This window comes from Loxodonta africana, chromosome 1 (genome assembly GCF_030014295.1).
Source record: "Loxodonta africana isolate mLoxAfr1 chromosome 1, mLoxAfr1.hap2, whole genome shotgun sequence".
NCBI classification, from domain to species: Eukaryota; Metazoa; Chordata; class Mammalia; order Proboscidea; family Elephantidae; genus Loxodonta; species Loxodonta africana.
The window spans coordinates 13291312-13303574 of NC_087342.1; the positions used below are offsets into that span (position 1 = coordinate 13291312).

Genomic DNA, 12263 nt, shown 5'->3' on the forward strand with positions numbered 1-12263 from the left:
TGTACTTCAGATGTATCTCTTGGTAGTAGCATATAGTTGAGTTCTGTTTTTCTTCATTCAGCCTGAATAAATGAAAAGGTAATCTATCTTTTAATTGGTGTACTTTGTCTGTCTGCATCATGTATTTATTGATATGTTTGGGTTTCATTATACCATGTTACTTTTCGTTTTCAATGTATCACATCCATTTGTTCCCGTCCTTCTTTTGGATTAAGTATTTTTATTATTCCATGTTCACCTCTGCTAGGTACTTGGTTATACATTCTATTACAATTCTTTCATTGGTTACTCTGGAGTTTACAACAGGCATCCTTAACTTACTAAACACTAATGTTAATTAGTACATTTATCGTTTCTCAGACAATGCAGTAACCTTTGAACACTTTAGGTCCTTTAATCTCCCTCTTGCCTTTTGTGCTACTGCTACATGTATTTTAATTCTATGTCTCTATGAAACCCTATAAAACACTGTAATTTCTTATACAGTCAGTACATTTAGATTTACCCTTTCTCACTGTGCTTCAAATCTTTTGTATTTCCATGCTTCCATCTGGGATCATCTTCCTTTTGGCTTTTTTCTTCTAGGGCAGACCTGGTAGTGATGAACTCTTTTAGTTTTTGTTTGTCTGGAAATGTCTTTATTTCATCTTCTTTCTCTGAAGGATACTGTCACTGGGCTTGGAATTCTAGGTTGGCAGTTGTTTTCTTTAAGCACTTGGAAGTAGTTATTCCATTGTCTTGTGAGTTTATTATTTCTCTCTGCACTTCCTTTCCCTTCTCTCTGGGAAAGAATCCTTGCTGCCTTGGTATTTTTTTTAGTGCCTTCAAACAGAATTTTTTCTTTTCTAGCTTCGAGTAGCTGTTTGCAAGAGGGTTGGTCTGATATAAGCTAGTCAACCATAACCAGAAAAAAAAAAAAAAAAAACCAGAAGCCTGCTGCTAATAGTAAATGTACCAAGTAAAGTTTAGGATTTATTGGCAGTGTTTTTTGACCTTAGAATTTAGCCCAGTAGGAATACAGAGTCAGATTACTGTGTTAAAAAATTACTTGAAATAATTATTTTTGTGATTATTAAGTGGGTTTATTTTATTCAAATTTAGGAATTGCTTTTTTAATTGTTGATTCAGTATTCATTTCAGAATTCGTAAAGCACTTACATTATTAAAGAGTTAAACTATATATAAAGGTTATCTTTAGAGAAATCTTGCTATTCTCTTCACCCCATTTCCACCATCCCGTATAGGTAATCAGCTATTTCTGTTTGATCCTTTCTGTATTTCTTTCTTACATGAAAGGCAACACACTATATGTTGTTGTTGTTAGGTGCCGTTGAGTCAATTTCAACTCACAGCAACCCCATGCGACAAAGCAGAATTATTTTCTAGGCTGTAATCTGGAAGCAGGTCACCAGGTCTTCCACCTGCAGAGCTGCTGGGTGGGTTCCAACCCCCAGCCTTTCATTTAACAGCCAAGCAATTAGCTGCTGGCACCACTTGAGCTCCTGGACATACTACATTCGGTGTCCCATAACTTTCACTGGATTTTCCTTAAGTTTTAATAAAAATTGGTCAGCAAAGAATGGGGGTTGTGTTCTATTGCCGTAATTTGTAGTTCAAAAAGGCTATGTTGATACTTCTAGGTAAAGATAGCATATTGAACACTTTTACTCCTTCTGAAAACACCAGTAAAATGATAGAAAAAAGGACTTTTAAAGAAAGCTTATGTCCACCAGGGCAGAGAGAGTGGCAGAAAAGAGAACTTAACATTGTGGGAACAGGAATGCAGATAGGCAAGTGTTAAAGGAGCTAGCAGGCTTAAGAAAAATGAATTTGAAGCATGAAAGAGGAAAACTGAGAGAAGAATCCTGCTTTATGATTTTAATTTTATCCACTTTGTCGGCTTACTGTCACCCTCTGTTGTGTTGTTTTCGTGGTTGCTTCAGGGTTTATAGTGTACACCTTTAACTTGGCACAGACTACCTCCAAGTGATACTATACCACTTTACATATAAGACTCTTATACAGTGTATTTTCATTTCTCCCCACCTAGCCTTTGTGCTATTGTTGTGATACATAATACTTTTACGTGTTATAAGCTCTACATTGTTATGATGTTTATCTTCTAAAGAGATTTAAGTGATTAGAAAAAGATGTATGTTTATCTACATAGTTGCCGTTTCTGGTGCTGCATCTGGTGTCATGGTCTTCCTGCCTGAAGGACTTCCTTTCACATTTTCTTAAAATGCGGGTATGCTGCTGCTGAATTATTTCAGTTCTTATGTCTGGAAAAGTCTATCTCACCTTCACTTTTGAAAGATATTTTCACTGTGTATAGAATGCTAGGATAGCATTTTTTTTGTACTTTAAAGACGTTATTCCACTGTCTTATGGTTTCCATTGTTTCCAACCGGGAGCCTGCTGTCATTCTTATCTTGCGCCTCTATGTGTAACATGCCCTTGTTTTCTGCATACTTTTAGGATTTTCTCTTTACCACTGGTTTTAAGCAATTTGATTGTGATGTGGTGTGGTGAACGTTCCTTGTTTCTTGTGTTTTGAGTTCCCTGAACCTCATGGATCTGCAGGTTTATAGTTTTCTTCAAATTTAAAATATTTTGGCCATTATCTCATCAAATCATTATTTTCTTTGGTTATCAAGTGGTTTTGCTTTATTCAGATTTAGGATTTCCTTTTCTAATTTTTGATTTAATATTAAATTTAGAATATGTAAAACACTTACATGGTTAGAGAATCAAAAGTATGTACCAAGGTGTCTTTAGGGAAACCTTTCTTTTATACCTGCCCTTTCTACCCCAGTCCTAACTGTCCCACGTAGGTAATCGATTTAACTAATTTCTGATTTATCCTTTTGTGTTTCTTTATTACATGAAAGGTAACATACTTTGTACTTGTTTTATAACTTGCATTATAATAAGTACTTAAGATCCTAAACATTGTTTGCTTTCATGTGCTACATTCAAAAAAGTTAAAAATTAAACTAACATTCTTCCTAAGGCCCGTTTTTAGAAAACACTGGAACTAAAAATATTCCTGAATACAGAAAGCTGCTATTTGGCATTGAATTTGCTCTTCATTGTAACTTTTACTTATGATAAATCGTGGTCCTTTTCATTGTGGCAAAGTGGTTAAGAGCTCAGGCTGCTAACCAAAAGGTCGGCAGTGTGAATCCACCAGCCGCTCCTTGGGAACCCTATGGGGGCAGTTCTACTCTGTCCTATAGGGTTGCTATGAGTCGGAATCGACTAGACAGCACACAAGAACAACAGTGGTCCTTTTCATTTGCTGTATTTAGACAAGTACTCCTGTCATTGGCAGATTTTTTTTTTCTTTTTGTAATTTATAGATTGAAAGGGTCCAGAATCCAGATCTCTGGAATTGCTACCAGGCAAAGAAGAAAACCATGGATGCCAAGAATAGTCAGATAAATAACGAGAAGCTCCTCTTCCATGGGACAGATGCAGACTCAGTGCCACATGTCAACCAAAATGGCTTTAACCGCAGTTATGCTGGCAAGAATGGTAAGGAAGTGAGCAATCTAGCTGCTCCCAATGAGGGTGAGCCACGAGGACCCAGGTTGGCTCATGACAGTGTCGGCTGCATTATGTTCCCTCATGGAGGGGAGGGGGGGTGGCACGTTGCAGCCAAAGCTTCAGGGTAGGATGTGCTGTCTCATCCCAAAGGGGACTGACCGGCCTTCTGGGTAGAGGAACTGATTTTTACAAATTAAAAAATATATATATTGTTAGGAAAAAAGAGGCTTTAGAGGGAAAAACTGAACATTAAGATTATTTGACATATTGGGCCAACATGTCAAATTTTACAGCAATTTGAAATTCTTATAAAATGCTTTTTCTCTTCACAGCTGTGGCATATGGAAAGGGAACCTATTTTGCTGTCAATGCCAGTTATTCTGCCAGCGACATATACTCCAGACCAGACAGTATGGGGAAAAAACATATGTATTATGTGCGCGTTCTCACTGGAATCTACACAGTTGGAAATCACTCATTAATTGTGCCTCCTTCAAAGAATCCCCAAGATCCTACTGACCTTTATGACACTGTCACAGATAATGTACAAAGTCCAAAATTATTTGTGGTTTTTTATGACTACCAGGCTTACCCAGAGTACCTCATTACTTTTGTAAGATAACATTTTGGTTTCCTTCCCAAAAGACATTACTGATCTGTATATGCCTACTTGTAAAACAAGTTTTAGCATTACTGTTTTTTTTTTAAAACTGTATTTTCCTAAGCTCAAAGGATTCTTCTTTGTCATTGAAATTAAACTTTTTCAGCTTCCCTTTCATAATCTGAAATGAACCTATCTTGAGAGCAAATAAATTTGAGAATTTAAATCAGGTAACTTGGTCATAATTCTGTGATCACATGTGTGGACATCAAAACTGTGTAAGAACAGGTTTGTATCTTGAGGAGGGAGAAAATAAGGTTCATCACAAAGGCAGAAGGCACAGCTGCCGCTGAGCAGACAGCCAGTATCACGTCAGGGGGCCATATTGCTGTGGGGAGGACAGCATTACCAAGTGGCTGAGGGCTACTTTTTTCCCTGTGGGAGGAATGCTGTCTTCTTCATGTTTTTATCCCTGAGCTGAGGACTGTGCCTGATGTACGTGAAAAACCAAACCAAACCCATTGCTGTCGAGTTGATTTCAACTCACAGCAACCCTATAGGACAGAGAAGACCTGCTCCATATGGTTCTCAAGGAGCAGCTGGTGGCTTCGAACTGCTGACCTTTTGGTTAGCAGCCAGATTCTTAACCACTGTGCCCCTGGGGCTCCTGATGTATAAGAGATGCTCCGTAAATGTTTGATGAACCAGTTAAGATTGGAAAAGCCCAAATTCCCACCCAAAGTAGAAACTATTTATTCACCATCATCCTTGACTTGCAGGACAGCCCGTCAGGGCCCTGGGCTCACGGGCAGCTTGTGCCCTCACAGCTCTAGGGGCAGTGATTTGGCACGTGGTCCAGGTGAATTGTGTCTGTGGCAGCCTGCTTTCATAAAGATTTACAGCCTTGGAAACCCTACGAGTTGGAATTGACTTGATGGCAGTGGGTTTGGTTTTTTTGTGGTAGATAAATAAACCAAAGGAGTTAAGCTGTCTATTAATAACTTGCTAATTCAGTATTTATTGAATGGTAATGGAAAGGCAAGTTTTTGTTTTTAAAATTTCCCCAAGTAAATTTCAGATTCAAACACCATTTATTGAGCACATCAATTGTACCAGGTGGTATAATAGGTGCTGTGATGCAGTGAATCACTTTTATATGACTTTTCTAGTTGTGGTCTTGTGACTCCCACAAAACGATTGGCTGGACAACAATCCTGCAAGGGATTACTAAACAGACTATGAAGATAGTGGTTTGGTAATTGAGCCAGTAAGACTGAGCCCCTTGCATTCCAGCTAGGGGGTGCATCAGGTTTTGACATCCTAGTAGGTATATATCAGGGCCAAACCCACAGAGGTTCCGGGGCACCTCACCACCATCAAGAAGAGTCTGGAGTGGAGCACGTCCTTTGGACATGCATGGGATCCCTGTGCTGAGAACCTTCTAGATCCAGAAGCAAGAGCTGTAACACTGAAGATGGAAAGAGAGTGCTATGGGTTTGTTGGCCCACAAAGAGAGTGAGCCGGTGAGCACCTCTGCGTAGGAGGCTTGCCTGTGCAGCTAAAGACCTGTAACACTTGCCTGAACGGGACAGAGACCTCAGGTGTCCTGTGCAGGGTCGCTGGCAGAAGCTCAGAAGATCCTGTGCAGAAGTCTTCTCCCTACAAAAGGGTTGAGCTGGGTGCCTCCAAGCAGGTGCACAATATGGTGGAAGTCACGCAGGCCCTCGGGCAGTGCAGGTCCAGGTGGCAAGAGAGAGAACCACACGGCCTGTGTAGCATGGCAGGAGCCAGCGGCAGAGGCTTAGAAGGGCCCAGCAGCAGAGGCTCCCCCACTCCACAGCGTGGTGTTAGCCTGAGCTGAGGCAGTGGTGACATCTGACCTGAACCACTGCGTGCCTGCCCAGCAACCTAAGAACAGACATGGGTAATTTGGAGAAGGGTAGGCATTCCCCTTTAAGAATCTGTTTTATTATTTACTGTTTGCTTTCTATAAACAATAATAGTTCCACATTCTCTACACTGTGTTAAGTGTCTTGTGTGTCCAGCTTGATCACAAATGGATGTTGTACCCATGACACAATGCCAGTGGGTGTACGTGTCGCATTCCTAGCAGCCTTTTGTCTACCTGAAGTTGGAGGCACAGTCTGTCGCATGTGCAGTGCAGACAGATTCACACAGGTGCTCTGACATGTTATTTATTCCCCCAAACAACCCTCTGAGGTGAGAATTATACCCCCATTTTAAAGTTGAGGAAGCTGATGTTCAGAGTGGTCAAAAAGCTCCCTTGCCTGGTCATGGAAGCTCCATAGACACATCCAAACTCCCCAAGGGACCGAATTACTGGGCTGAAGGCTGTGGGGACCATGGTCTCAGGGAACATCTAGCTCAACTGGCATAACAGTTTATAAAGAAAATGTTCTACGTTCTACTTTGGTGAGTAGTGTCTGGGGTCTTAAAAGCTTGTGAGTGGCCATCTAAAATACTCCACTGGTTTCGCCCCATCTGGAGCAAGGGAGAATGAAGAAAACCAGAGACACTAGGGAAAGATCAGTCAGACTAATGGACTACAAACTACCACAACCTCCACCAGACTGAGTCCAGCACAACTAGATGGTGCCTGGCTACCACCACTGACTGCTCCGACAGGGACCACCACCGAGGGTCCCAGACAGAGCTAGAGAAGAATGTAGGATGAAATTCTAACTCGCCTGAAAAAGACTGGAGAAACCCCAAAAGTATGGCCCCCAGACACCCTTTGAGTTCAGTAATGAAGTCACTCCTGATCAGACAGGCCCATAAAACAAAACAAGACTAAATGGGCACACCAGCCCAGGAGCAAGGATGAGAAGGCAAGAGGGGTCAGGAAAGCTGGTAATACGGAACCCAAGGTCAAGAAGGGGACAGTGTCGACATGTCATGGGGTTGGCAACCAATGTCACAAAACAATACATGCACTAATTGTTTACTGAGAAGCTAGTTTGTTCTGTGAACCTTCATCTAAAGTATAATAAAATAAAAAGAAAAAAGAAGATGCTCCCTTGCCTAACGTAACCTAGGTAGTAGCCCTCAAATCAACAGAACCTTGGTCCCTGTGACATCAAACCCTTTGCTCGTGCCACCGAAGCAGGTGTCCTGTTAATGTTACTGATTCAGGAACATCAGACAACCCTCAAATTACCTCCTGTTTCCTTGTCCTCCTTCTGGCTTTGGCTTCCACTGCAGTCTCTTCCCCCAAAGCTCTGTAAGGGGCCAGAGATGATCCTCACGTGGAGCCAGGACAAATGATACTCTCTGATGCTAGGGTCGCTTGGAGGATAAAGGTGCTCTTCCCTGACCACTGGGGGCCTATCAGGTGAAAGTGGTTGAGGGAACCACTGCGGCTGTTCCGTTAACAAAGACAGGTTGAAATTTCTCTTGTTGCTGTTTAAGTGGATTGGCAAGGACCCCTTTTGCTTGAGAGTGGCTTCCTGGCCATTGGCATCCTAACTCAGCATTGACAATAAACGTAAGAAATTGAATTAAAAAAAAAAGAGACCTGCTCTCAAATTTGCCTTTGTTCTCCAGTGGTTTGGTTAATTCAGGGCAAGGTTGACTATGCCAACAACTATATATATTTATATATATATATATAAATTATATTTTACAACTATGCTGTTATAAAGACGAATGCTGAGACTAGATTATATTCTATTTTTTTTCTTACTTTAAAGAAACTAAAAACATTTGAAAACACGCTAAGTGGAATCAGCCACAAAATGACAGCTGCTGTATGATCCCACTTACATCCAGAACTGGCAAATGTATAAAGACCAAAGTTCACTAGTGGTTACAGGTGCAGGAAGGCGAGGAAAAGAGCAGGGAGGGCACTGCCTGGGGGAAACTGAGTTTCTGCTAAGAAAAAAAAAAAAACCGAAATAACCACTACGCCACCAGGGTTTTCTTTCTGTTAAGGTGATAGGAAAATTTGGAAATAGAGACTGATGACAGTTGTTCAACATGATGAACGTAAGGTTACTGAACTGTACAAGTAAAAAATGTTGAATGGTGAAATGTTATATTTGTACCACGGTAACAAAAATATTTTACAGCTGTACTGATGTTAGCTGAAGCTGGATTATATATATATATATATATATATATTTTTTTTTTTTCCCCTGATTTTCAAAGAAACTAAAGCATTTTTATAGGCCCCTGAAGGCATCACAGCCGTAGCCTACCCTGCCTACTGCTGTGCCTAATGGATAAGGTAGTCCTGCTGATACCTTCATACTGTGAGGTCGGGTGTAAGGCTGAGCTTGTATTCTTTAACCCCTTTTGGCCACTGGAGGGTCAAAGTATTTAATAACTGACTTCCCTCACTCAGGTATGCTCACCTGTAAAATGCAGGATGAAACTGGACCCAGAGATCCTGATGGTTGACAGCATTCCCCCTTTACTATCTTTTCTCACTTTCACAATCCCTCTTTGCAGGTAGCTGGGATCTCTTGCTGTTTCATAATTTCTATAAAATCAGGGAGGATCTTGGTAGTGAAATGGTTAAGCACTCAGCTGCTAACGGAAAGGCTGGTGATTTGAACCCAGCCAGTGTCTCTGTGGGAGGAAGACTTGGAGATCTGCTCTGTAAAGATTATAGCCAAAAAACCCCAGGGGGCAGTTCTACTCTGTTACATGGGGTTGCTGCCACCAACACCCAACAATGACATAAAATCAGGAAATTAACTCCCATCACAATTTACACTTAGGAATCCATTCACACTAACATCTTAACTCTCTTCTCAGGTAACTGTGTGTCAAAGACTTACCTCAACCTGAATTAAATGCTTTCTCTCAGGACAGTAGCTTTCCAACATTTCTGACAACAGTCCACACTAAGAAATACATTTTATACCAAGCCCAGTACATGCACACATATACAACCGAAAATTTTTATGAAACAGACTTACCCTGAAATACTACTTTTCCTGGAAAGTTACACAAAATAATACCTTTACTTACTACTGTAATTCACTGAAACAATCTATTACATTTTATAAAAACTGCTTGTCTCACTCACTAAATTGATTTTGTGATTCACTAACGGGCAACAACCTGCAGTTTGAATAGCACTGGCTGAAGGAGGAACAAATATCAAAACTAAAACACCTGAAGAAAAAGACACGCCTATGCCTACAATAAGAATGTACCTTATTTGAGTAATGGACATCTTACCCTTAGCCCCAACATGCTCTGCCCTGATATAGTTGATGGAGCATTGCCAGTGAGGTCTCCTTCCAAGTATCCATTCAGTCAAATATCTGATGAACATCTATTATGTGCTGGGCACCAACTGAGGATTTTCAAATACAACAATGAAGTCTCTCTACCTTCATGGAGTTACATACCAGTTGAGTAAGATAGACAATAGTCAAGTAAATAGGTCAATAAGTAGTGGTCAGATGGTGATAAGTGCTACAGAAGGGTTCTTCTAAGACCCTTCTTCCTCAGTATGTTCATACAACACCACCTTCCCTCTTTTAGGAAGGCTTTTTTTTTTTTAATTTACTGATACTGTCAGTCTGAAGACAATAGAGTGGGACCAGTAGTCAAGTAGTCTCAAGAGGTCACACTGCATATCTTTTGTACTGTGTGTTTGTTTCATGCTTGGTTACTCAGAGATCAGTATGTCTCTATTTCCAAATTCATACTTAAGACAATAATGGTAATAGTTCTCCCCAGGTCTTCTTGCAAATGTTAAATGAGAAGGGATCAATTTCACCTACCTAAGCTTTTCGTCACTGTTTCAGGAGTCAGTAGCATCCCATTCTTTTTATTCCCAGGATTGGTGTTCCTAGATGTTCAGTTCCTTCCATAAGGGGGGCTCATATTTGACCACCTACTTTTCTCCTGCTTGGTGTCCTGCTCTGGAGGACAGGGATTTACCAGTGAGAATGGTACAGGTATCAGAAGTGAGATCACGTTGGATAAAGGATAGAATTCAGCTCATGGATCCGTCAGGCCAGGGGTTGGCCAACTTTTTTTGTGAATAGCAAATATTTTCTGCATTGCAGGCCATACAGCCTGTCACTACTCAACCCTGCTATTGTAACCCTAAAGCAGTCAAAGACATTATATAAACAAACGGGTGTGGCATTGTCTCAATAAAGTTTTATTTACAAAGACAGACATTAGGCTAGCCTGTGGGCCACAGTTTGCTGAGCCCTGGTTTAGGCTGATGGAGACACGGGCCTACATTTGAGACTGACTGGAAGAATGGGATTGGAGGAGGAAACTATGAACAAAGGCACTGAGGAAAGAAGTCCTACAAATGACAAGGGGCCAGTGTGGCCAGAGAGCAATGTGAATGAAAGAAGGTGGCAAGAGACTCTGAGATTTACTTTGGTAACAACCAGCACATTCACAAGCAAGTACAGATTGACCTTTTGCTGCTCCCTCTTATTTAAAAATCACACTATTAAAAAATATTTTAAAAATACTAATTAAAAACTCATCTTCTATTAGAATCATAAAGTTCTTCCTTGTATCAAAAGTTGAGCCACTATCCTAGTTACCTGTGGATTCACCAAACAGTCCAGCAAGTCATCTGTAGAAATAAATGTTTGAGAAGGGGCCTCAGTACTATTTGAAGCAATTTGTTCCACAGCTGCGTCCTTGCTTTTATACATCATTCGTTGCCTCTTTGTACAATGTAATTTTCCAAAGTGTTCGCCATCCAAAGTGTTGCCATCACTTTCAAAAATGCTTCCCCTTTCTGTGGATGGTTCTTCGGAACTTGGCATTACAGGAACCAGATCAGGGCCAAAGGGACTTGCTGACTCCTGTTTTATGATTCCTGTGGTTAAGTTCTGGCTATGTGGTTGTTCCACCTCCATGTGGTCGTGCACATTTAATTTTTCCTTTTCTGTGTGCTCTCCATTTGCTCCGAAAGCTTGAATTTCAACTTCCTTAGATGTTCTGTAATGATCAAAAAGGGCCAAAACAGCTCCATTTAAGTAGTGACAATTGACTTCGTGGGATATTTCCTCAACCTAAGGAAACAGAAAAACCCTTTAGAATGGTCATATGTATTTAGTTAAACTGGAGAACAAATGTTTTAGTCAGGGTTGATTTATCACAGAAAACTAACTGCCACGACGAAGCGGCCTACCTCAGTTGGGTTTAACCACGCTTTGGTATTGTCTGGATTCTCTGCGGTTTTCAGGGCGCATACAAGAATACGGGTGATCGCCTCTTCTACCCGGGCTTGGTGGTCCTCTTCCTGAGTAGAGACAAAAACGTTTTTATCATTTGTCTCTGTGTCTCATGGCTTAAAACAAAAACGAACTTGTTGCTGTTGAGTCGATTCAGACTCATGGTGACCCCACGTGCTTCAGAGTAGAACTGCACTCCACAAGGTTTTCTCAGCCATAATCTTGTGGAAGTAGACTGTCAAGCCTTTCTTCCATGGTGCCGCTGGGTGCATTTGAATAGCCAGCTTTTTGGTTAGTAGCCTAGAGCAAACCATCTCTACCACCAAAGGCCAGGGACCAAAAACAGAGAGTAGAATCTCCCTTAATTGTGTGTTCTATTCTTTCATTAACATAAGCTTTATTACAGAAGGAATGAATATGCCATTGGAAGAAACACAATTTTTATGTATTCACTATCACCTGCCATCTAGTATATATCCTGCTATAAGACTTAGACCTATGAACCATCTTATGATGCTTTTTCCATTTTTTTTCACATGGGATTGAAGTTAAAAAAAAAAACAAAAAAACTACATACAGCGGAATAATCCTTACAGAGTTTAATAAGCAAACTGTTTGAAAGCTGGGAGAAAAATTATCATGAATATACTTGGTTAAAGGAATGAGATGACTAACCGTCTTAACATGGTTTTTTTAAGACACAGTAAGTACAAACCACAGCATTAATGATAAATTACATTAACATAGCAGCTTCTGTTCATCAAAAGACACCATAAGGGAGGGGGGAAAACTTGCTGTCTGCAACGTATGACTGGTAAGGGATTAATATCCAGGATATATAAAGAACCTATGCACATCAGTAAGACAAACAACCCAACTTAAAAAAAGAGGCAAAAGACACGAACGAGCATTTCAAAAAGGACCAA

General features: G+C 40.6%; 2 protein-coding genes across 5 annotated transcripts in view; one reads left to right on the plus strand and one right to left on the minus strand.

Moving 5' to 3' along the window:
* PARP14 (poly(ADP-ribose) polymerase family member 14) overlaps positions 1-4363 on the plus strand; it is a 49057-nt gene extending 44694 nt beyond the window's left edge. Inside the window, exons 16-17 of the mRNA XM_064290427.1 lie at positions 3363-3537; positions 3882-4363. Of these exons, the coding sequence (XP_064146497.1) occupies positions 3363-3537; positions 3882-4171 (465 nt within the window). The 3' untranslated portion in view covers positions 4172-4363. The remainder of the gene's footprint in view (positions 1-3362; positions 3538-3881) is intronic.
* Positions 4364-4372: 9 nt separating this feature from the next.
* HSPBAP1 (HSPB1 associated protein 1) overlaps positions 4373-12263 on the minus strand; it is an 83414-nt gene continuing 75523 nt past the window's right edge. For 2 of the 4 annotated variants that reach the window (XM_064290577.1, XM_064290763.1), the window contains 3 exons: positions 11295-11405; positions 10699-11175; positions 4373-6058 (listed from right to left, as the gene is read on the minus strand). In XM_064290577.1, the coding sequence (XP_064146647.1) occupies positions 5810-6058; positions 10699-11175; positions 11295-11405 (837 nt within the window). In that variant the 3' untranslated portion in view covers positions 4373-5809. The other 2 variants (XM_023551706.2, XM_003412823.4) reach the window with 2 other exon arrangements.